The sequence below is a fragment of the Falco naumanni genome, chromosome 4 (genome assembly GCF_017639655.2).
Source record: "Falco naumanni isolate bFalNau1 chromosome 4, bFalNau1.pat, whole genome shotgun sequence".
Taxonomy (NCBI): domain Eukaryota; kingdom Metazoa; phylum Chordata; class Aves; order Falconiformes; family Falconidae; genus Falco; species Falco naumanni.
Window position 1 is genome coordinate 33,191,534 of NC_054057.1, and position 24,442 is coordinate 33,215,975.

Consider the following 24,442-nt stretch of genomic DNA (forward strand, 5'->3'; position numbering starts at 1 on the left):
ACGAGTTCGTATATACACTCTGCCTCCAATTTGGAAATAAAAACACAGTAATGCACACAGCCCTTGAAATTATATCAAATTCTACAGTAAATCATATGTTGCAATTGATACTAAAATCAGCTATTCTGAGAACAAGACATCTGTACCTGGGACACTACTGATTCTAAAGCTATGTGTTGCTTGTATAGATCATCCATTCTGAATTTTCTCATAACTCTGATTCCTTGAAATAAATTAGAATACATATTTTGGAATAATCCTTCCAATTAAAAACAACAATTATATCTGACCTAAAGAGGAGAGCTTGTCCAGAAAAAGCTAGTTAAAGCATATAAGACCTAAATACAACAGTATTTTTTATCTGAACTTATTATGAGATCATTTTAATGAAAGCTTAGTAGATTAAATTAAAATCCACTTTCTGGTTGCTAAGCTCCATTTATTCTCCTTTCAAGAACTGTGAGCAGTTTCTACAGTTTCGCAAAGAGGCCACAATGCCAGCTATGAAGTCAAAATCAGCAGAAGTTGTGGTCAACAGTAGCTATTCAATGGCAGTTATTCTACACTTAATTAGATTTCTGCACCTACTAAACCACCATTCAACACATAGTTTTTCCACTTCTGTTTCAGGTAAGAAACATGATTATCAAACCCTTTCATGACCTGCATGAATACATTTTAAAAAGGATAAATTCCTCATAATCTACATTTCAACTTATAAAATTGTTAATGATGCTAATTTAATTCCTTTTAGGATGCTCCTGTAGCTTTAATATAATTAAATTGCTGTGTTTTATCTTTCTGACCTGCTCTAAAACATTGACAATTCACCCTGACAAGAGAAAATTAATTCTCTTGTGTTAGAAAACCAGATTATCTTGGTTATTTACATCTTAATCCACAGTGTAAATGTGTTTGGCAGGTAAATAAGTGAATCAAGTCAATATTTCTGATGTAATGTTTCCCCTAAATAAGTTTTTGTTTGTTTTGTGTTTTTTTTTTAAAGCACATTTTCTTCACTATAATCATGATGACAAAGCAATGAACATGGAACTTTATATTCCTCATAAGGTCAGAGCATCAAACCTACCTGACTAGATTTTCATTGTCTCCAGTCCCTTTGCAGGTAGCACATTCTGTCCTTAGATCCTCTGACTTGGGCTTCTTTTGTAGAACTGACTGTCGTTGTCTTCTTTCTCTGGGAATCCGTTCCTGTCATAGCAGAAGGCAAAAGAAAGGAATGGAGGGGAAAGGAGGAAAGGAAAGCAAATATTTTCAATTATAGCACTGAAAGTAAAACTTCAGGCCAAAGTTCAATATTTTTGTGAAACTGTTAAAAAAACCCAAAAAACAAAAAAAACAAAAAACAACAACCAAACAAAACACTATATTCCAACCTCAGGTTTTTCTTCTTCAGGCACAAAGCTTCTTTTTCGTCCTCTAGTTCTCTATAAGAAAATATATTTAAAATTCAGTATTAGTTAACAGAATGGTTTTGCTATTTATTTATTATTCATAATAACAACAAGATATACCGCAGGAAATAATTCAAAGCATTAACTACAGAATCACTGCAAGACAACTACAATAACTGATGTTAGAACAACAGCTTCAGATTCTGAATATAATTCCACAGAAATAGCCGACAAGTAAATATAAATACATTTGTTGACCTGAGCATGTGCAGTTTTATTTTAAAAAACACTGCTGCCAGAATTACAAATCTTACAGACTTTGCACAAACCTCCCAATACTAAAACACATAATTTGAAAATTGATATGAACAGTATATTACAGTAAATTTCTTGAGCACTTAGAAGTGCTCTATTTGTAAGCCAAGTGATCAGATTAAAAAAAAATGATCAAAACTAAAAAAACTTCATCAAAACAGAAAAAGAAAATTTATACAGCTTTTGAGGAGTAAGCAGGAATTAAAGCCTTCAAAATGGGTATATGGCAGATGCTCATAAAGTGTAGCATATACCAACATAAGACTGGTACACAACAGATGGAATGGGTAATATAAGAAATGGAAATTATTTCAGTATTGCAGTGGGCCAAAAAATCTAAATACCAACAGTGTGGAGGAGAAGAGGTTTCCATGGACTGTAACAGCAAACACCAAAGGTTTACAAGCAGCTCTAACTACACAAGCTCACACAAGTCCAGTTTCAGTTATTATGTTTCTCAGAAATAGCAGCATTATAATCTGCATGCATTAAATAACTGCCAAAATCCCCCTCTTTCCTCCTTGTTTAACGGGGAAAGAAAATTATAAGGGATGCAGAAGGAAATGCAAAACATCAGACTATTCCATTAACGTAATGTCTGATACATCAACACTAATAACATAAATACATAAATACATAAATTAATAAATAAAATTAAAAATGCTTGTTTCTCTGGAAGAAAATAATCATTTGTCATATGATAAAAAAAAACCACTGCCTACTATGTGATTTTTTAAAACTTTTTTTAAAGCAACTAGCATTCATCTCAGAAAAAGTAAAAAACAGCTGATCAAAACTTCTTAAGCCAGTCTAGAATCAAAAGCATTCATAAATCTAGTTCCAAAGACGACAGTAATATCATTGTTTCTCCTGTTTGGGGTCCTCTTTGGGGAGGTTTTATACTAGTTTCAAATTAAGATTGTGCGCTATTTCAAACTGTTTTAAACATTTAAATATGGTTATACTGTCAATAAAACTGCCATTCAACACATCTATACCTTTCTCCCTGTGCAGACTTTGATATGGGCATGTTAGTAACATACTGTTTGGGAAGGATTTTTGGTTTTAGGCAAGAGTCAACTCTGTAGTAGAAAGGAATGTAGCAGAATGGAAAACAATAACCTATTCTGTGTCTCTTTAGAGCACTCCAGTTACCATTGAGATTCTCTTCCACATTTACCCAAAGATGATTTTTAAAAAATTGTAAAACCTTATTTAATACATAACAATATTTACTACACATTTCATAATACAGTCATAATTGAGGTGTTCTACCTTTCACAAGCCACACAGCAGATACCTAAGTGTCCAAACATGGAAGAACCTATTTATTATAGGTAACTGAATTTATCACTGTAGTATTACATACAGCTACATGTTATGCAACACAAGGCAACTGTAAATTAAAACCAGACAAAAAAAGTATTTGATCAGACATCAGCACATAGGCCCTGCTGAATGCAGGTGTGTAAAGATTAAAAAGAAGTAGGTGTAAAGTTGCATGCCAATATACGTAGCGTTATGGTCCTCATTCTCCATGTTTTAGCAGCAAGACACAACAATGCACGCTTTGTACAGTCAAGAGTAATGTCATCTGGAGAACAGATGTGTAACTTGGAAATATAGATAACAACAAAATTATTTTTTATCCTAAGTGGAAAAGATTACAAGTTAATAACTACATTTTAAGAAGTGATGAATCATATTTAAAGTTCACCAAAATTGAGATACAAGATTTATAAATAATTGCATCACCTTTGTCAAGAAAATGTTGGTTTTCAGCTGTCACTATATAATGTGTGATGCATATGACAAGGAATGTCACATTAAATGATACTTGCATTTTGCTTCCATTACATTTCTAAACCTTCAAACATACATGAATGTGTTTGACCATCAGAAGAAAACAAACATTAAAAGCAACACCTTTGACATAAACATTTGTAAGATATTTTATATGCTTTTAAAGTAACAGACTTTCACATTAATGTTTTTCCAAGCTGATTTCCACACTCAAACATATTTGCAATGGTAACTTCTGCTCAGAATCATTATACTATTGCCAGCATCCACAATGGAAAATAACATAAAATCTGCAACTGAAAACTGAATATTCCGTGATTTTCAATAATAGCCTTCCAGTAATTAGCCACTTGTAATTTTATGCATGTTTTCACTAAAGTTACCTTACAGGTCCATAGAAAAGAATCAGATAAACCTGGATTACTTTGTCCAGTATTTTTTATTGCTGTTTGCCTCAAAGTACTGTATTTGCATTTTAAAATGCTCTGAATAATTTCTGTCATTAGTGGGCTCAGAATCAGAACATCAGAGACTGTAAACATCAAATATTTGAGCAGCATGTACTTGTAATAAACAATTTAAAAATTAAGATTTCTTATAAAGAAAAGCTTAAAGGAACAGTGTCGTTATGTATGTCCAATGGTAAATACTACAACTGAGATAAACCTGGTCATACTCAGAATGCACTTGGAAACACAGATGTCAGTCCAGTATAAGATGCATATAAAGGCAGTTATTTTTTAATCAAAACACTTGGCAATTCAATCCTATAGAGATACCTTCAATTTAGGACTTCTTTGTATCATAAAACAGGGCAAACCGCTTTTTTGAAATATTTCCCTGCATTTCCAAAGTGCTCAAACCGTAAGTCAGGAAAGCAAAAACTCAATGTTAACAGCACCCAAGCAAAATCTCCATTAATGCCAGTGCTGTCCCAGCAGGTTTTTTGTTTCAGTGCAAAAGGTAGATACGCTCTAAAATATCTACCATTTGGAATGGACAACTCAGCCCAGAAGAAAACACAGCTACATCTGGATAAAACAGATGCAACCCATACACGGCAACTGCCACAAGATGAAATTTCAGGACAGGATCAAAAAAAAAAAACCCAACAGTACTCAACAACAGAATATGGTTCAAAATACATAATTGTAATTTTTCTGTATGTAGAAGTAAAAGGTTTCTGTGAAAAAAAGAAAATTTCAAATGTTGACATTTAAATGTTGACAGATGACTGGCAAGTCTTCGGTTGTGTCTCTCATCCTAAGTTCTACACTTGCACAACTTTGGAATTCATTCAGTGTGCACTCAAATAAGAGGTAAGTGTGCTACACGCTCGGCTACTTCCCTGCTATTAACAGGAAGATTCCAGCCACTGACCTCTGGATCCCACAGTATCAGTGGAATCACCATGTAGGCACCTACCTTCTGGTTACTACACAGGCAACTTGAGATTTCTACTGGCAAATAAATTATACGCCTATATAGCTAAGGGATGACCCTATATAACCTTAGCTACCTCAGAAAATCAGACAAACTTACGCCAAGGTCGTAATCGTGACACACAAGGAGACATTGTTTTTCATTTCATAACCTTTTACAATTAACGGCCTGAAATAATAAATGAATAGATGCTGAAATCCACCAAACTAGTAAAATTTTATTTCCTAAGACTATACCATTATATTCTTATTCCTCCCCTTCTCTAATGACTTCCTAACCTTTCCTTCTCTACTACATCCAGAATATGTCTCCCACCATACCCACACACTCTCCCTAAGTTCCCCAACTAAAGTGAAAACACTCTAGGACAGGTTCCAAACTATGTATGTTCTATACTGCACGGCAGGAGACCAAATGCAGTGGATAACCTAAGTCACAACTAAAACCTCTTCCTCACTCAGCACTCATCCTTCCCATCCAGTTGCTCTAAAAAATAAAGGACTTAATTACCTTAGGCATACATACATCTCTACCAAATCCCACAATAGCGAGGCAACAGGTTACTAAAGGCAATGCTACTAGAACGGCAGACAACTGTGTGATTTATTTCTGTCAGAAAATCAAGTTAACAGCTATTCTTTTTTGAAATAAAGAAACAGTCAAAAGATCTAGGTGCAGTGTCACCAAGAACGTACCTTACACTGAACGGAAATGAAAGGGAGCAATAAAGTGCCTTATTTCATTAGCAATACATCCCAAAATAATCTGAACGGACCAAGAAAGATCAATGAATTAAAATTAAGACACAAGCCTAAAACGGACTTATTTTTTAACAACAAAAATCGATGGAAAAGTTAAAAATAATAAAATACAAAAATAGGTTAAATTCTTCCTGAGTCATTTTTAGCATAACATTTTGAGAAGGAAAAAAACACCTCTACATGTCAGTAAACTGGCTTCTAATTAAACTTAAAATTTGGTAAGATGAAGTTCCTCAGGTAAAGGGACTGAGCCATTTGATTCAACGAAATCACGGTGGGGAAAGCAAGCCATCTTTTCCAAGAATATCTTACTAAGGCTTAGCCTTCACAGCAGTTTTAATGCCCTCGCTCAGAAAAAGAGTAATGCTCTGGTAAATGAAGCCTGAAGATTAACAACGTCCCTTTTGGTCTTTTACTTCAAAGCTTATAATCTGTGGAAATTGGAAAACCCTCTCACAGCATATACCATTCTCCTGAGTTATTTCATTACTTTCTGACTTCGCATTCAAGATCTGGGGGGAAAAAAAACCCTGCCTCTTGTCTCTCCAATATTTTAAAAATCCACACAAAACAGTACATAACTACCTGCAGAGAAACAGTGATGGACATGACAAGCAAACAGCTATCAAACCTGAAAAGAAAGATAAGTTTGAAAAACCCCAATATTTGCTTGCCCCTAATTTAATTTGTAATGATCTAAGCTGAAAGTTACTGAAATATTCTGTACTCTCTGAACTCTCTGAAGCTGAAAGTTACTGAAATATTCTGTACTCTCTGAAAGGAAACACACTGTTTGCAAAACAGCAAAGGAAACAAAGTAGCAAAGCAAAGCTGCAAAGGCAACAGTCTGTTTGCCATCACTCCCAACAAGTTGATACCTTACGTTCCCAGGCCTGAAAGCAGAATGGTGAACACAACAGAATGGGTGTCTGCACGACCCAAACCCACCAGGGCTGTCACCAAACCCCACTGCTGTGCCTCTGGGAAGACACAGACACATCCCTTAAACCACTTCACCCAAAGACAGCAATAGAAAGCAGAATGTTCTCTTGGAGAAGTTCTGCTTTGTCATATCGAACAAAAGGAAAACTAATAAAATTCAGAACTCATCAGCTGACCAAAAAGGGGGGAAGCAATTCCCAAACATCACAAGTATATGCTCCTGTTAAATATTGAGCATTTACTGAACTGTTCCTGAAGAATAAAAATTTATGCTGTCACCTATTTAACTTTTTCTTCTATACAAGACGATATCCAGGAGTTTTCAGTATTACAAAGAAATGGAAGGGAATATAAAATACAGAAAACATCCCTGGTCAGCGACAATAGCTCAAGTCCACTCCACAGAAAGTGAACTAGCATGGCTCTGGATTTGATTTTTTCAGAAAACCAATGGTGATTTCTGCATGGCAACTTCAAAAAGTTACTTGAGAAAGTGAATTTAAACCTGAGGGGTTATAGCACAATGATGTTTAACCAAACTTAAGAGATTCCCAGTAATTTGAAAAAGCCATATTAATTCTGCCAACTATTTCAAACTTTCACAGTAGAAAGCACTGCTACTCCCAGTTTCCCCTTTGCTTAACACGTTGACTGGTCAGAATTTCTTTTAATTGTTTGCACAGACACACAGAGGCAGCAAAGAGGCCCAGCACACCTGCTTGTGCCCTTGTATCTGTGTAAATTCAGGGGCTTCACTACGTTATAGTGTGTACTGCTGCTGCTAATAGACAGGAAAAATGATCCTTATTATGCTGGTGCTTCTACACCTCTTGGATGTCACAGAAACAATACTGTAATATACATAGGGCTCTTCTTTGCAGCACTGAGTTTCCAATAAGCTAATAGTACTGGCACCGTGAAGTAAATAGTACTCTTCTTTGTAAAGGTGAGCACAGGAAATTTGGTCGGTACTCCAAGCGCTCCTGGAGTTTCGACACACACATGGTATCATTAGGAAAGTGAGAATTTTCATTTGAGAATTTCACATAAAGAATTCCACACTAGTCAGAGATTTCACATTAAAAAGAGTGATTTATTAAAGACACACTTGAATTGACTTGTAAAAAGCTATTGGTACCATGACAATTTCTCTATTTAAAAAGTCTGTAGAAGTTTTTTTGTGTTGTAATTATTAGAGGGCCAAATGTGAAAATCTTAGGACACTGACTTTTGTAGATCTGTAAATCTCATATTCCTTCTCTGAAATAGCACATACTTGATTTTTGTTTCCCTGACTGACCCGCAGCTATGGTGACTGCTCTAGAAAGACATGTAGCTATATGAACTACACAAAATAATGAAGGTGGCCAGTGTATGATTACAACCATGTTTTAGTTCTGTTTCTACCTAAATTCTTCGGGCATTTTCATTTTTACCTTACTGTCACCTTATAGTTGACACACTAATATTAATTATATACTTCCACAGATTTACCTTTTAACAAACTATGGTTCATTGATACCTATCACACATATCAAACCCCTTCTAACCCTAACCCTCTCACTCATGCAGCCTTTAACACATGCTCATTAATGAGAATCTGAAGACAAAAAAATAAAAGAAATCAGAATTAGAATGCTATGGAATCATTCCAAACAAAGAGGTCATGACAAGGACTCATTTCATTACTACAGAGCAGAAGACGACTCTGATACGAAGCATAAGCAGAGCAGAACACTCTCAGAAAACAGACTTGGGAAAACTTCCAGTAATACCAAAAAAATGACCTAATGAAATCACTCTGCTATCAAGAGCATGCATGAAGCAAACTAAAAAAAACACACAGGTTGAAGCTGCACAGAAAATGTGATCTCTCTCCTGTTAAATATAAACCATGACCATTTTGCAAGATAGCAATTTTTATTCCATGACATCACCCAATCCTTGCTAAGCGTTCAATGCTATAAGCAACCCTTGCCAATGAAGAAGTTACAATCAACCCAGTTGTAGAAAAAAATTCCCTTTGACTTGCTTTGCTTTCTTAAAAGGCAGAAAAAATATTCTACTAATGGCACCACATAGGCACAAAATTATTTTAAATAAAGGACAGCTCTATAGACACCAGATGGCACACTTGCTCAATACTGATCAAAGTGAGTATCTTAAATGGTACTTATCACTACTATTCAAAATATATCTCTAAAATAATTATTTAATTTTCCGGAAAGCTGGCAGTACTAAAAAGGGAACTGCCAGACAAAAAGAAACAGCAGTGAATCAAAATATGATTATAAAGAGAAACAAGTCGACCATGAAGCTTAATTACACAGAATTACAATTTCCCCCTTTTTTTTAATTTTAGTTTCCATTCTCTTGAGAACTTTTATTTTCTAGAAAAGCAAAAATTTTGCAACATTCCTGCTGTCAAGCTACACTATCACTGAATCTGGCAATTAATTTGAAACTACTGTTTCTAAGACTGAAACATACAACAGACTTTGAGAACTAGCAGGATTGCTTTCTATCCTTTTCAACACTAACCTCCTCCAAAGCACACGTTTGGAGAACTGAAATAGAAGTGAGAAGGCAAAAAGGCCATAAAAAGTCATTTTGCAGATAATGCTAAAACAAGTGATACTTTCTGGAAAATTGAACTTAAATGCATTTATTTGCAGAAGTGACAGATAACCTAGTTACCTTTACTTATATAGATACCAATATTTACACCGTTGGAATACCATCTGGAATATGTCCATCTCTTCATGCCTTTGCTACATCAAAATGAAATGATCTTTCATCTATCAGTTTTTTTTCCCCCCAGCTTTCTTAAAAAAACAGAACACCAACCAATCAAAACAATTGCCAAAACCCAAAACGCAAAACTCTGCTATACTCCATTCACTTCAAGCACTGTGGAAGTGCTGCTTATCAATTTATCTTACTTCTTTCTAAATTTGACCTCAGGTCAAAAGAAAAGAGTCATATATTATCATGTATCCATGTATTTGGGCAATCAGGCAAGCTGACAGATCTAGCTTTTATGTTTGTATTGACATGTCATAAACTCAGTTGAGCTTTTACATTCAGTGATGGGGGGGAACATTTTACAATGTTCTTTATAATGAAAACCTTAAGTTTCAGAAAGCTGAGCAACTCCAAATTATTTTTTTCTAGAGGATTAATGTTCAGATAACAGCAATTTCTTTTAAGTTGAATATGTCTAAAGCACTGCTATTAGTTGCTTTAGAATCATTTTAAAGGTACTTATGTAGAAGGTACTTATTTAGAAGTCATTTAGAAGAATTTATCCAGGTATTTATTTAGAAGTCATATTTAAATGACCAATCATTGGCAATGTTCATTAAAATTATGACTGATAAGTATAGATAAATGCTTGAAAATTATTTGCTTTTTTAATGAAGCACTGATACTTACACTCAAATTGGCACTGATGTTCTGTTTTCATCCTGTAGGCATCTTTTACTCAAAAATTCTATCTATGACATCACATGATTAAGTTACACAATAGATGCCTGGAAACCACTTTGCTGGAAATGCTTAGTATTACACGGTAACAACCCTGTTTATATTTTAATATACTGGTAATAAAAACAAATAATCACTCCTTTGCTATCTTTTCCTATTTGAAACAAAAGCATGAAATAATAATCTATTCTAAATAACAATATTTATTTGTAAAACAAAAGCAGTATACACAACAACTCTGTGTGCTAAGAACAGTTTGTAGATGCCCTGCCAGTATTTTTTTTTTATTATTATTATTATTTAAAACTAATCTACTTAGCCTATAACCCCTCAAGCACAGATTGTTTTCTTCCATGTTCCAAAGAAATAACAGCATAGCGTTGGCTAATAATGCTTTCCCCAAAACACAGACTTTTTACTGCTCAACAGAAAAATCGCTATCTCTTTATGTGAATTTTATACAATCTAATTATAGGGAAAAAGCTATCTGATTTTCAGGTTTTAGGTAACAAAAGTAAGTTTGGTAACAGATGATCTGAATGCCTTATTTAAATGCCTCAACAAATTATTCGCTTCCCAAAATGCCCTTACAAAAAGCCTTTTTCACTTTTACAACACTGGGAAGATACTTCCTCCTCTGTAAAAATGGATAGCACCCTCTAATATACTCATTAAGAGTACCAAAATCTGACAGCATTTTTGTTGGAGGACGGTATTTAATAACACACACTATTTAACCTCAAAGGATATGCCAGAACTACATGAAAAAGCATCCCCTACCACCTCTTGCAGCTCAGAGCTAGCCCCACCAACTGTGCAATACTGCTTAGATGATGTGCATGTATGCGGCATTTCTTACAGAAACTCCATTACACTTTCAAATGACAGCACATACAGTAGGTAAAGCATACTCCATGAAATTTTAAACTAAAGAAATTCACTGAAATGTACCTAAGAGAATTATTTTTTTTCAAGGGATAAAAGAACACTTCCTTTGCAAAAATATGGCACCAGACTAACAAAATTATTTTAGCAATGACATCTTAAATAAACAATAACCTGTGTGTTCATTTACTCAAGGATAGCAAATGAAGTTGTTATTAAAAGCTGTTTTTTGTAAATATGGATCATCTCATTAAGGCTCTAAAAAACTGAACAAACACAGCTGAGTAGATGAAAACATTTATTCCTCAACTTGCTGCTATAAAGTACTATTCGTATCTCTTCAAAGATTATTTTCAAATAAACTATTGTAGACTTTTAATCTTTAAAATAAAAATATCCAATGTGAAAAAAATGTACAGTTCTGAAAAGCAAATGTTAACAGCACCATCAAATATAAAAATAAATGTTTATAGGCATCTGGTTTACACAGATTAGCTACTGATTTCTGTTAGCTAATCATTAGCAATTAATTTCTCTGAAATTAACTAGCAGCAGAAAAAATGATTTGTGAAGCTCATACAAGTATGAAATTGTAATTATAAAGATTAGATTTTAAGTAAAGCTAGTTTAAAGAGTTATGCACTGAAATTCATTCAAAAACTGTTTAAAATTTCCTATATATGGCTTGAAATGTATAAGCATAAACAATGAATTAAATTCTGCCCACAAATAACAGTCCTTATAAAACAGATTGAAGTATAAAGGCCTAATGTCTTATCTACTTACACTCATTTATAATTTGTATAGACCCTGACTCAAAGTAGAATTCTGGTATGTTTATTTAGGTATATTCTTATACCATCTTTCTCAGGAAGTTTAAAATCAGGAAAGGTCTTCTTGTAAACTCTAGTTACATTTTCATGTACAATATGATAGGTGCTCTCTCCAAAACAATTCAGTCCAAATGGCTGGACTTTGTCTTTGTCCTTCAATTTTCTTTTCAACAGCTGCTCTTCTTGATATAAATATCCTCTGAAGTATGTGAAAGCTAAGAGAGGCAAACACTACAAAGCACGCACAGGGTTATTTAATAAAAGCTTATACAGCATTAGGATGCAAAATACTGCCCTGCCACACAATTAACGTATAAAACTGTGCAAGGGAGAAGCACTGTCCTGACTCTGAATAACCTGCTTCAGTCTTACTACTCTCACACCACCAAATTACAGAAGGAAACTGAGTCTCCAATACCACACAGAAGGCATGAACACTAATGTACTCCAGTTGTCACAGGTCTCTGGCCATCACTGTTCTGACATAAGATTAGACTGAATTAAGATTTTGACAATGCAGAACCATGAAGAAAACCTGAGTTTTCATTAAACACTCTCACCCTCCTCTCAATAAGCTGGAAAATGAATATTCCTCACAGCTCTTCCCAGCCAGTAACTAGTTGAGCCAAGCTTTTTGCACAAGCAGACAGAAGATATGAATAAAAGGCACCTCATTCAAAATAATACAAAGCACCCTACTCTAAATCTCTGCTAACAGTATCCAAACACAGGTGTAAGGCTAAGTACCTGAGAAACTTAAGACGAGAAAAACCTGAAAAGAACTGTTAAGTTCACTAAGAAAATGAAGGAGAAAAAGTATGGGCTGCAGAAGTTAAAATTACCTATTATTTCTTGCAATAATGTAATACAAAAGGAAATTGTAAGGTTACATTTAAAGTAGAAAAAAATCACCACTGTTCTCATTAAAAATCAATGTATTCCTGGAAAAGAAAATCCGCATCATCAATGAATTCAGGCCCCTTGAAGAAAAACAAAAATAAATAAATAAATAAATAAATAAATGGACTTAAGTACACATCCATAATTAGACTGGATGAGAAAGAATGGTAAAATTATGAATACTTATAAATGAATCTTTTAGTCTTCATCGTACACAAGATGCATTCTGCTCTTTTAGGTGTGTGGCAAAAGAACCTTCTTTCAATTATATCAATTCAAGATAAATTTATGCAAAAGAAATGGAAATCCCCTTAAGTGCAACAGATATACAATTCAACAGTCTTATAATTGTACTTGTTGATTGTAACTGTAAGCAAGGCTGATTACACACTATTAGCCAAGCAGGCTTGCCAATTCTTTCCCCAAAAAAACCAGATTAAATAAAACATACCCAGAGATACGAACTACACTGAGAAGAGACGACTGTGAAGTAAGTGTATTTTCAAGTTACTCATTTTTGCTTCTTTATTTTAAACTATTTTAAGGATTTGAGAAGTGAGGACACAGGACAGAACAAGTATCTGGTCATCATTGAAATGCACCACATAGATGTTCTCTGTGTAGTCAGACTCGGCTTCATATGAGAAGTTTTTCAAAGGTAATTTTTTTCCCCCTCAAATATACAGACAGCCCCAGACCTAATGAATAAAAAAGTGATCTCTTCCTAAAAAAACCCAAACCAAAACAAACAAGCAACACAAACTAACAACTTTCCTGTGTTCATAGCAAAGGTGAGTGGAGTCCCATACTGCCAGAAAGTATCTAATATAAAGTCTTCTAGAGGTTATCATCTTCATTTTGTATACAGCCTAAGTGCACCAAGATCATGAAAGAGTTGAAATGAAGGAATTCAACCTAGTTCAGAGAAAGAAGTCCAGCAAGCATCAAGGTTATGAACCTTCTCTTCCACAGTTAAGTAGAAGGCAGTAGGAAATAAATAAAGAAAGAAAGAACCAACTAACAACCTGTCAGCTATGGGAAGGCTAGAAGAGTGGAGCTAACTTGACAGAGAAGCCCTGACCACAGCGCAGCAAAGATGTTATCTTACAAATCTGTATGCTGTCAAAAAGCAGAGAACTGGAGAGAACCGAAAGCTGTGGCCCAAACAGTCCAAACGTACCGAAACGTAATTTAAGCAAACATTTAAGGTTAGGTCAGGAATATACTTGCTTACTCATACAAGCATAGTCAGAAGAGTTAAATATGGTATTTGCTAGTAGAAGCATAAAAATTCTGGAAAGCTCTGAGAGGAAAATGAAGTTGTGCTGCATGAGAGATTAAGTATGTCTAACATAAAAGGGTTTAAGTATGTCCCAATACTAAGTAGTATATTGGAAGATTAAGCACTAATTCATATATAATTACTACTCATGTCCAAAGGGTGATGGGAACACTACTCATTCCCCAAACTGGACCTAAAAGCCCTTTGATACTTTTATGTACAGTTTACAGGTGATGTGACATATCACACATGAAAAACCTTGTTTTATGAGCAAGTAGGAGAGCAAAATTTTAAGGATTAGAGCACAGTGATTAATAAAGAAATTCTACTTTCAAACGAAAGAAAGATGCTAAATATATTTCATCAGTACAGAAAGCAAGAGCTTTTGCTACTATTCTCTAAAAACTACCCAGAAGGAAAGTTTAAGAAATCATACATACATACATACTAGGAAGCTAAACAGACTGAAACAACAGGGTCATGTGATAGCCACAAAATGTGCAGTCGGTCAGTAAGTTGTCTGTACATAAGGAAGTGACTAATTACTTTATAGCTGTAACTTGCGTATCAATACATTTAAATCAGCATACAAGAACAGTGTCCTTACTATTAAGGTGAAGAAATTCTGCAAAGACTAAGTTTAAGTGCAAACTTAATTTTCGCTTTTTCTGCAATTAACAGAGGACTTTGTGAAGCAGGCAAAAGGAAAAGCTTGTACAGCTCTTCAGTTCAGTACTGTGTTTCCCAGCTTTTTGCTTTAGCTAAACTACATATTTAACACAAGTAATAAAGTATTAACCAGAGGAATGGGAATTCATAAAAAAAAAAACCCAGATCATCAATCAAACTTAAATCCCACAGTTCAGAATATCCAAAACATAAGTAATCTTAAAATTATTATGAATAGGAGCTGCATAGCAACAACTCAACCATCATTTACCGTGTTTCTGATTGGAATTTTCTTCGGTTCTGGTGGCACATCCTGAGGAACAAATTTCACTGGTTCCTTAATCTGCCTTCTCGATCTTTTGGTACCATCTGGCAAGGTTTCCATGGCAATATCAGCCTCCATGTCACTGCTACCTGCCTGGTCACACTCTGAGCACTGCCTGCAAAGTGGAAGATTTTCTATTTAATACTGCAGTCACAAAAGCAGAAAAAGAAATGTATTGAAGTGTTTGAGTTTAAAATAAATTCAGAAGTCAACAAACCAAATGGACACCCAAAGAAGTACATTAAATGTATCATATTTTAAGCAACTAAGCAAAAAACATGCAAGGCGTTCTTACTGTTGGATTTTTTCCTGATAGTATTCAAACATTAAAAACAAAGATTTTGAAAGTAGGATTTAATCTTCAAGAAAAATGCAGCCTATTTCACCATTTGCATCCTACCATATCCCCATTTTTAATGGTGTCCACTGATCTGTAATCTATTCATCATTGTAACTGCTGCTGCTGTTTAATCTTTACAATGACAAGCTGCTGAATTCATTCTGGTGAGAGCACTCTTTAGTGGCAGGGATTTAGAAGACTTATCTGTTATGAAAATTAATTTTAATATGTATTTTCTAAGGCAGTAGGCTTTAAATCTGAAAACAGTTAAGAGACAATTAATGATACGAAAGCTGGAAAGTTAACAAACTTTGAACACCAAGTTGAAAAAAACACCTATTGATTTTTTGGAAAAGTACAAAATCACAATCAACTTCAAAAGTGAACAGATGCTAAGGTAATGCTATTAACAAGCTTCATGACAGAATTAACAAGATGGGAATTCATCAAGTTTCATTCTTATTCGCAGAAAATATACATCTTATGCAAAGTCATAAATGCAGATGTCAACTAAAAATATGTTAACGAAAGTTTAAAAATTATACCCACTGATAAGAGCCATTTTGTAAATTCCTTCTCACACTACACTTGCAATTGAAAAAACAATAAATCCTTTCAAAATCCAATTCAATGCTGTTCTCACATTAAACACGTTCTTTTTATATATATGTATTTATAATACTAACTAAAAAAAAAAAATCAACATTATGTTCTGCTATTAATTGGCATTAACAGGAATACACACATTAAAAAGAAGTAAATTTGCTTTTTAAGGAGAAAACCAAAATACATCTTTAATTATTTGAAGTTAAATGTTAATACATGCTTGTGACGAGAAGGCATACCCATCCTGTATCTAAACAAAACCACAAGTCAGTTATGTATGTTATGTCTGAGCTTATTTCTTCAAAGGTACATGTTCAACAGGAACAGTTTTTCTCCTATGAACTTCAGTAATGGCTAACACAGTATCAACTCCATCAACCTTCCATGTTTTCTAATTCTTTTAAACTAATCTTAGTAGTATAATGTCAGACCTCTCCCAGTTATAGCCAAAGACAACAGCAGTCATGACGGTCCACTAGACAGAGCAGTGGCTACCAAGTCAAAATACAGGGGATCTAATCCTGCTCTGTGTAATTTATCAGTGTAACCTTGGCTAAGTCAACACCTTTCTCCTTCAATTTTTCCACATGTAAAATTAAGGTAATTGTGGCTACATTATAATGTTATGAAGATTAATCACTTTTTATCTCTGAAGCACTTGAGGCACAGGTAACAGGACATGCTAGTGCTATTTGCTGGTCTAGAAAAGCAGGAGTACTACAGGGTAGACTGCAGGAAAGATAACAGTGTCTCTCCTCCCTCATATGAAGACTTTTATTAGTAGCCTAAACACAAGAAAGTAATTTTATACTGGTTTTATACTTTGCAAACAATTTTGGGGCAGCATACAGGTGCATCATACTCTATTTTTCCTCCTCTTTACAAACCTCAGTTCACCACAGACACAGTACCTGTTAACATTTCTAGACTTCTTTAGGACATTAGAATATAAAACCAATAGAAAAATAGAAGGTATAATAACTTTCACATCATGCTACTTTTTACAGTTACAGAATCACAGGTTGGTCAGGGTTGGAAGGGACCTCGAGACCATCTCGTCCAACCCCCTGCTAAAGCAGGTTCTTCTAAAGCAGGCTGCACAAGATCACATCCAAGCAGGTTCTGAATGTCTCCAGAAAAGGAGACTCCACAACCTCTCTGGGCAGCCTATTCCAGTGCTCGGTCACCTTCAAAGTAAAGAAGTTCTTCCTCATACTCAGACAGAACTTCCCATGTTGCAGTTTGTGCCTGTTGCCCCTTGTCCTGTTATCTGTCACTACTGAAAAGAGCCTGCCCTACCCCCCCCACCCCCACCTTTGACACTCACTCTTAAGATACTTGTGTACATTGCTAAGATCCTCTCTGAGTCTTCTCTTCTCCAGGCTAAAGTTCTATGTTTACATAAATGTATGTGCATATACACACCCAAGTATGTATACACATGCACTTACATAAATAAACTAAGGCTCACAGACCAAACTAGTATTATTGTAAGATTTTATGGAGAAAGTATTTCCAATGATGTAACAGCAGAGAGAAGCTTCAGAGATAACAGCATTCCCTCAAAATTTTATGTGTCTGCTTAGCTAAAGGTTACTTGGTATTCTTTACTTTTATATGATACATTTTCTTCAAGTTCTCCAACTCAAATCTCTAAGGAGATTTCCTGTTTGGTAAGCATCAGAGAGCACAGCCCTCCACAAGAGTGCAGCACCAGTCACGCCATTAATTTATGTAATGGAAAACACAAATGAAAGCACTTAGTAAGATCTGCTTATGCAGATGTAAACAATAGCTATGAAAGTGTTCAAAAATATTGTGATGCGCATTTTTTTCAAAAAGATTATCTTCCCTGTTATTATGGTAAAAATAAGTACTATGTATAAATTTAAAAAAATAAGCATTTGACAACTGAAGAGCTGCATTAAAAACCTGAAGTTTGTATAAGACAAAAAAACAGTAGTATGATTTTACAGTAGTATTTGGAGTTGGGAACCCAAGTCTTGCAGATCTATGACCCTGCACCTGATTTAAATCATTCCTGTTCTTTAGCTCTGTGATTTTAAAAGGGAAAGATACTGTTTTTCTGCTACATAAGTTCAGACAGTTGTACAGAAAATAACTATGCAGATCAGTAAAGTACTGTAGTTTTATTAGGGCCCTATTTAAATATAAATCAATGAAGTATTTAAACTTTGATGTTAGTGAGAAGTACACGAAACATCTCCACCAACAGATGAGGTACTGCATGCAAGTTCCTGAAACTCCACTTTTATGACCAAGCTTGCTCTGAAACAGGTGATGCAAGTCTCACAGCAATCAAAATGAGAAAAGAGCACGATAGACAAAAAGTAAGCTGCAAAACCATAGTATGGGTGGTGTGTAGGTGTGTGTGTGAATCGCAAAACAAAACTTCATAAAACACCAAAAGATGAGGGGAAAAAAGTGAAGTTAGAAACATGAACTTACAAGCAACCTCTTGATTTACTGGAACAGCCTCTACTATCACAGGCAATCACATCTTCTCTACCCTATTATAAAGCAGGCAAGTTTCAACTACAAAGTAGTTTGGTTCTTAGCTTCCATGGGGCCCACAGAAAAGCTTTTAAAGACACAAACTCCTCTGACTTGGAAACAGTCGCCTAACTTTGAGCTCTTCTTACAGTGGTTCTTGAATTTTAAAGAACTCTTTTCCCATTCTGCTGTTTATTCCCAATATATTCATAGAAAGCAGCTAAATGGCTGTCCTTCCTTTTGGATACACTGAAGTCATGCTCATTTATTTTCACTTCTTCAAGTACAATCAGTGAATAGACAACCTACCACTACAGGTCACCTTTCCAACTATTCCAACAGTCTTTGACTACCCCTAAATTAGCAGGTATTGCCACACAGAACAAACAAATTAACAAGAGAAATGGTGCCAAAGATTCAACTTCTGTACACAGGTTTTGTTTTGCTTTTAGTCTGGACTTGCCTAATCTAGACAGACAAAATCACTAGTAGGCAATAATACGCCTACTGCTAAAAACTACTGGCAATGTTTGATCCATCAAGAAATCTCAGTGATGACCTGAAACCTTTCAGTATACAGAAAGTCTCTGATTAAGTACTAAAAACCTACAGAAGAACAGAAGCTGCATGGTTTTGTGGTGTTTTCAATCTGACTTGGTACAAGAATCAATGACATCAGGGATCCCTTCCCATCTCACAAAGTAAACGGATCTTCTCAAATCACTAGCAAAAGACAAGAACAGCAAATGAAAAGGAACACACATTATTAATTTTCAAAAATTATGAACGGTCTAGGCTAATACTGAAACACTGGTTTTGTGTAACTGCATCATGCATGTCTCTGAATTACCTGGTGGTGAATATATTTTTGAGCATGGGCAGCTTCAAGAAACATGTGAACCTGTAACAGGGCTTTACTTCAGGGCTTTAGTAAGCACTCAAAGACCAAAGAGGGGTTTCTGTTCATGAAGTTTTAGAAACTGATGTCATGAGCCATTTAATTTAATTTACATTAATTTACAAAGTGAAAAAGTGAACATCTGAATCACTGAGAAAACAAGGAGGGGAGGGATAGTTTGGACATGGGCTGTTTTCTTGGTAAAGCAGCAATGAGAACTGCAAAGAGAAAACCCTGTTACTTTAAAAAAAATATTACAAGTTATGACATTAGGATGCTTCCTTATGCTGCAGCTTTACACTTAAAAAAAAATCTAAATGCACTGAACTGATGTGCCTGGCACATGGACACTTGTGAGATGATGATGAGAAAAGCTGAAGAAACACTGAACACCATTCTTTTATAAATGAAAGCCACCAAGTTAAAGATCTCACAAACAGGCCTCAAAGCCAACACACTGGTAAACTTAACATGATTCTGCTTTTGGTTTTGAAATTTAAATAACAAAGCCAACAACGTCTTTGGTATATGAGACAGAAAACCAGATAAAAACATGAAACTATTTTATTGAAAAAATAACATCACAAAAATTAGGAAAAAATTGATTTTTTTTCAATTATCACATGAATTAGACTGCCTTAACTGTGTTATGGTACATAGTTTCAGAGTGGCTTGCGTGATGAAAATACAAAGGACTCTGTCTGAACAAGACAGTTTTCATAATCACAACTGGGCATTATGCTGGAAGGATCGAAGAAACCAGCACCCTCTGCACACAGAGCTTACTGTGAAAAGAGTAGATTTACATCTTCTGTGCTGAGTGAACACTACTACAGTGCTTCCAGAAAACCGCTCTGTCCTCAGTGTTTAAAAAGAAAAACTATACAGTTATTACTTAAGAGTTTGGCTTGCTTTTATTTAAGAGGAAACAGGTCTTGTAGACGTATTCTGTGATAAATCACTTATTGCAATATTTACAAATAATTAAACCACTTTGAACTTGAGAAACACGGACCATAGCTTTAAGATGACACCAATGCTCTGGTAATTTGAATTAATCACACATGTAGAATGGTGTACTGGAGGGGGGGGGGGGGGGGGGGGCGGGAAGAGGACTGTTCTTATTCTGGAGATAAAAGACAGTATGTATAAACCAAAAATAGTTTGTCAAAGATTTTCAAAGAGCATCTTTCAGACACCAAAGGTACTGAAAATTTGCCATCTGTAATGACCCAAACATCCTTCAGTTAGGACAAGTGACAAATATATTAAAATGTGTATGTTATATGCAATATTATATTGCACTTACATAAGTTAATAATTTTACATCTTTACCCAATGACTCAGGATGAAAAAAAGAATCAAAACATGCTGGACCAGTACTGAATGAGTAGGGACAGGAATGTGAATGAATGTCCAGATACTGAATGAGTGTCCATGGGACTAGTGGTCAGGAACTCCACAGCTCATTCTGCACTGTGGCAAATAGTCCCCACAGCAGTGTTACCACTAAAGAACTTGGCCTTCCAGAACAAAATTAAAAATACCTGAGTCTAATATAATTGTTAGTCCCTGTTTGGTTCATCTCAGTCCCCAGCATTTCGTATGCTACCAGAAGTTATCACTGTTTTTCAGCAATCTCATTTCAATAGAAAGAGCTAGTCCCTGTTGGTAGCTGCCAAGTTATTTTCTTAATGAAAATGTCAGTATTTCACAATCTGATTTTGATTCATTGCATTGTCTGTCAGCACTTGTACACTGTTTTTGTATCAGTTCAGATCATTCTCTACCAGGAAAATACACAGTTCACAGTCCACCCAGAATGGGCAGGAGCATAAGAGCATACAAGTTGTCAGAGAGAATTACAAGACTTAATTTTATGATAACATGTGAATCAGAACAATACTCCAGTGTTTAATCAACAGGATTTCTAAGAAACTGAACAATTTCAGCTTTTTAAATAGAAGTATGCCACAGCATTATACTTTATGATTAGAACCGCTGGTCTACTGTGAAAGTACCACAGTAAAACAGATAGTAATCAATGCTTTCATGTTTTATTAAAATAGTTATTATGCCCTTCCCCTAGAAATAAATCCATTTGAAATGAGAACAAGCTTTGAATTTGCTATGTTACAAACAATTTCTTTCTATAATATTCAAGATGTATAAATGTTACTTTGGAGAAAACTGTCAGGCCTCTGAACGAGGGAAATCCTTATTGTAAAGTGCTAGAAACCAGTTTCTAATAAGCTGTGAGACACGAGCGCTCACTGGGTCTAAACTCTTCCTATGACTTCATTAAGACTAAAATCATTACCTCCTTTTATAAACACTGAGATAACTAATTATAATTTGTGCTTTCTTTAACATATTAACTTTTAAATATTAAATATATTTTTTCTTACCATTACATGTAATAGTGGATCTAGTTAAATGATTTCAAAATCTTTTTTTCTAGACTGTAATTTAAATTTATATTAAATGCTGATCATGAAATGGAGAAAAACTGTAACTATTAACTACATAGCATCACACACAAGCTGAATCATTTGGCATCCTCAAACACAGCATAAAATATGAAACATATGGAATAAACTCATGCTAAACTACTCACCCAATATTTAAATAAATGTATGTTGATAAAGTGTATGAGTAATCATCAAACATTTTGTAAAGGCTCAAGTTAGCAATTATGTGTAAATGATTAGCAGTGATAATAAAATACAAAGTAAAAACTAAGAAACGATTACTTTTAACTGTTTCCTGCTTACTATTTTAAGAGGACTAAAATCAACATTTTTCACCATTTTAGTTGAAGTCTTTCAACCTGCCTAACGGTTGAAGGAATTTCACACCTATACCCATTTTCTTACTTTATCTTTTTGCATTCCCACTATATCCTATACAAGTATCTTAAGAGTACATGGGCCCCACATAAAAAAAAATAAAATACACTTTTCTTCATAGCTTAATCAAAAGATTAAAATTGTAATGAAAACAGCGGGAGGGAGGGGGGGAACCCACAGAACTCTAACTTGGATTGAGAGTCCATTCTATATGCTCTGTACTGATCCCAAAAGAATACATAAAGCCACGTTCAATGATGAAAAGAATTCAATCAATACAGCTCAATTTGTCTGCTATAATCTTACACTCCAGAATATGCCTTAGATAATCAGAAGTAAAAGCTAAGCATGTGATCTGAGATATAATTGAAGCATTAAATTCTCAACAAAGATAAGTTACAGCTTTGCAATGAAAGTGTTTTACCACCTAACCTGACGTATTCTGCCTTTAACACCTACTGAGAACTGTAGTCTTACAACTTTTGGATGGATGGCTTTAGTGAGCCTTTTCAATTTGTTTTAAAAGCAGAACAAAAATCAAGATACTCCTGTGCAAATGCAGAAGCTACCAAAAAATTAAAAAAAAAAAAAAATGCTTCCATGTAACATCATTACTTCATAAATTTGACCAAAGAGCTCAGAATGCCTTTGAAATAATGAAAAGCAAAAAATTATGGACTACATTAAATAATTAAAGCAAAATTAAGTTCAGAAAAATATTAGTGATGGTGAAAAACCTTTCTGAGATTTTCAGCTTTTAAAGGAAATCTCTACTAACCAAATTTACTTGGTTAAATCCAGGTTTTGTCATTTTAAGATACTAAAAACCAGAGACATCTCATTTCATACTGGCCATCGTGCTCTTCTCACAAACATCAAAACTACCCAAAAAGATGACCTAACTAAATGTTTTATGGAATTTGTTAAAAATAATAAAAAAATATTAAGAGACATATGAATAAAAATAGAAACCAAGATTTCTCAAATAAAAAAAGCTTTACTGTATTTTTAGAAGGAATTTTTATACTATTCTGATTTGGTAAGTTAATGTTCAGACAAGGCGATAATGATTCCTGGAGGTGCTATACACTAACCCCTTGTGCAATGAAACCTGCTTCCGAATAACTGCTTCTAACATAGTTCAGAGCAGTTTGGAAACATGCAGAATTTTAACACAACGCAGCGGCACACTCATTTTACGACAGTTTGGAAATCAGCACCTTTACCACATTATCAGTTCTTCATTGCTCCACTTAGCTTTTGTTTTATTCCACTGGCACAAAAAGACTTTTAATCCTTGGAAATGTAACTGCAATTAATACAGTAATGCATATGCTTCTGCCATTGCAGATTTGAGTAATAAGACAGAAGTAAACCCAACTGACTTCCTGTATCACGAAAAACTGACTTACTACTTACAAGTTTATTTTTAAGTATTTACAAGTATTTTCCTAAAAATGTGGACACAGAGTTGCACAACTGGGCCCTATGAGAAAGAAAAGACCAAGCTTTCCATTTCCTGAAGGCAGCCTATTATCTAGCAGCATTAATAATCACAAATGAACTCAAAAGATAAGAAAATTAAAGCTATAATCTATTTCTACACAGTGGCTAATAATGAGAAAATCTTCACAACTCTTTTTTTAACTGTGAAGTATCACTAGTAATAACCTGGAAATAAAATGACTCAGTTCAGATTGTGTTATAACAATTTCTGAAACACTGAGAATGTGCAAGTCTATTCATGTTTATGTTGTACTTTAAGTACAGGGATAGCACAAGACAACACATCAACAGCATTCTTACCAGTAACTGTTTTTGGTCTTCCTCGGCATCCTTGTAAGAGGTGGATCCAGACAACCAAGATGATAATGGAGTTTACATGTATCACACAGTAGCAGTAGATGTTGATCATGGTTCTTCTTGCAAATTCCACAACTTTTAATGTGGGTAGCAAAAAAGCATTATAATTACATTTGAAATTATAAATAATAAATGACACATCCCAGCACATTTCCCCGTTTCAATACCAACATGTGGCAACTTCAATTTGAATGCATCATTTAAATGCATAATTATTTTTAAGGAGTTTTTACTTGTATACAGTACAGCATAAAAGACACCTAATATAGTTAACTTAAAAATAAAATGGCTTTCAATCTAGTATTTTGAGAAC

At 34.6% G+C, this 24,442-nt stretch overlaps 1 protein-coding gene across 13 annotated transcripts in view; it reads right to left on the bottom strand.

Moving 5' to 3' along the window:
* PHF14 (PHD finger protein 14) overlaps positions 1–24,442 on the bottom strand; it is a 165,982-nt gene that overhangs the window by 89,104 nt on the left and 52,436 nt on the right. For all 13 annotated transcript variants that reach the window (XM_040589125.1, XM_040589119.1, XM_040589120.1 and 10 more), the window contains exons 13-16: positions 24,073–24,204; positions 15,006–15,174; positions 1,398–1,448; positions 1,091–1,212 (exon numbers count right to left, since the gene is read on the bottom strand). In XM_040589125.1, coding sequence (XP_040445059.1) covers positions 1,091–1,212; positions 1,398–1,448; positions 15,006–15,174; positions 24,073–24,204 — 474 coding nt within the window. The remainder of the gene's footprint in view (positions 1–1,090; positions 1,213–1,397; positions 1,449–15,005; positions 15,175–24,072; positions 24,205–24,442) is intronic.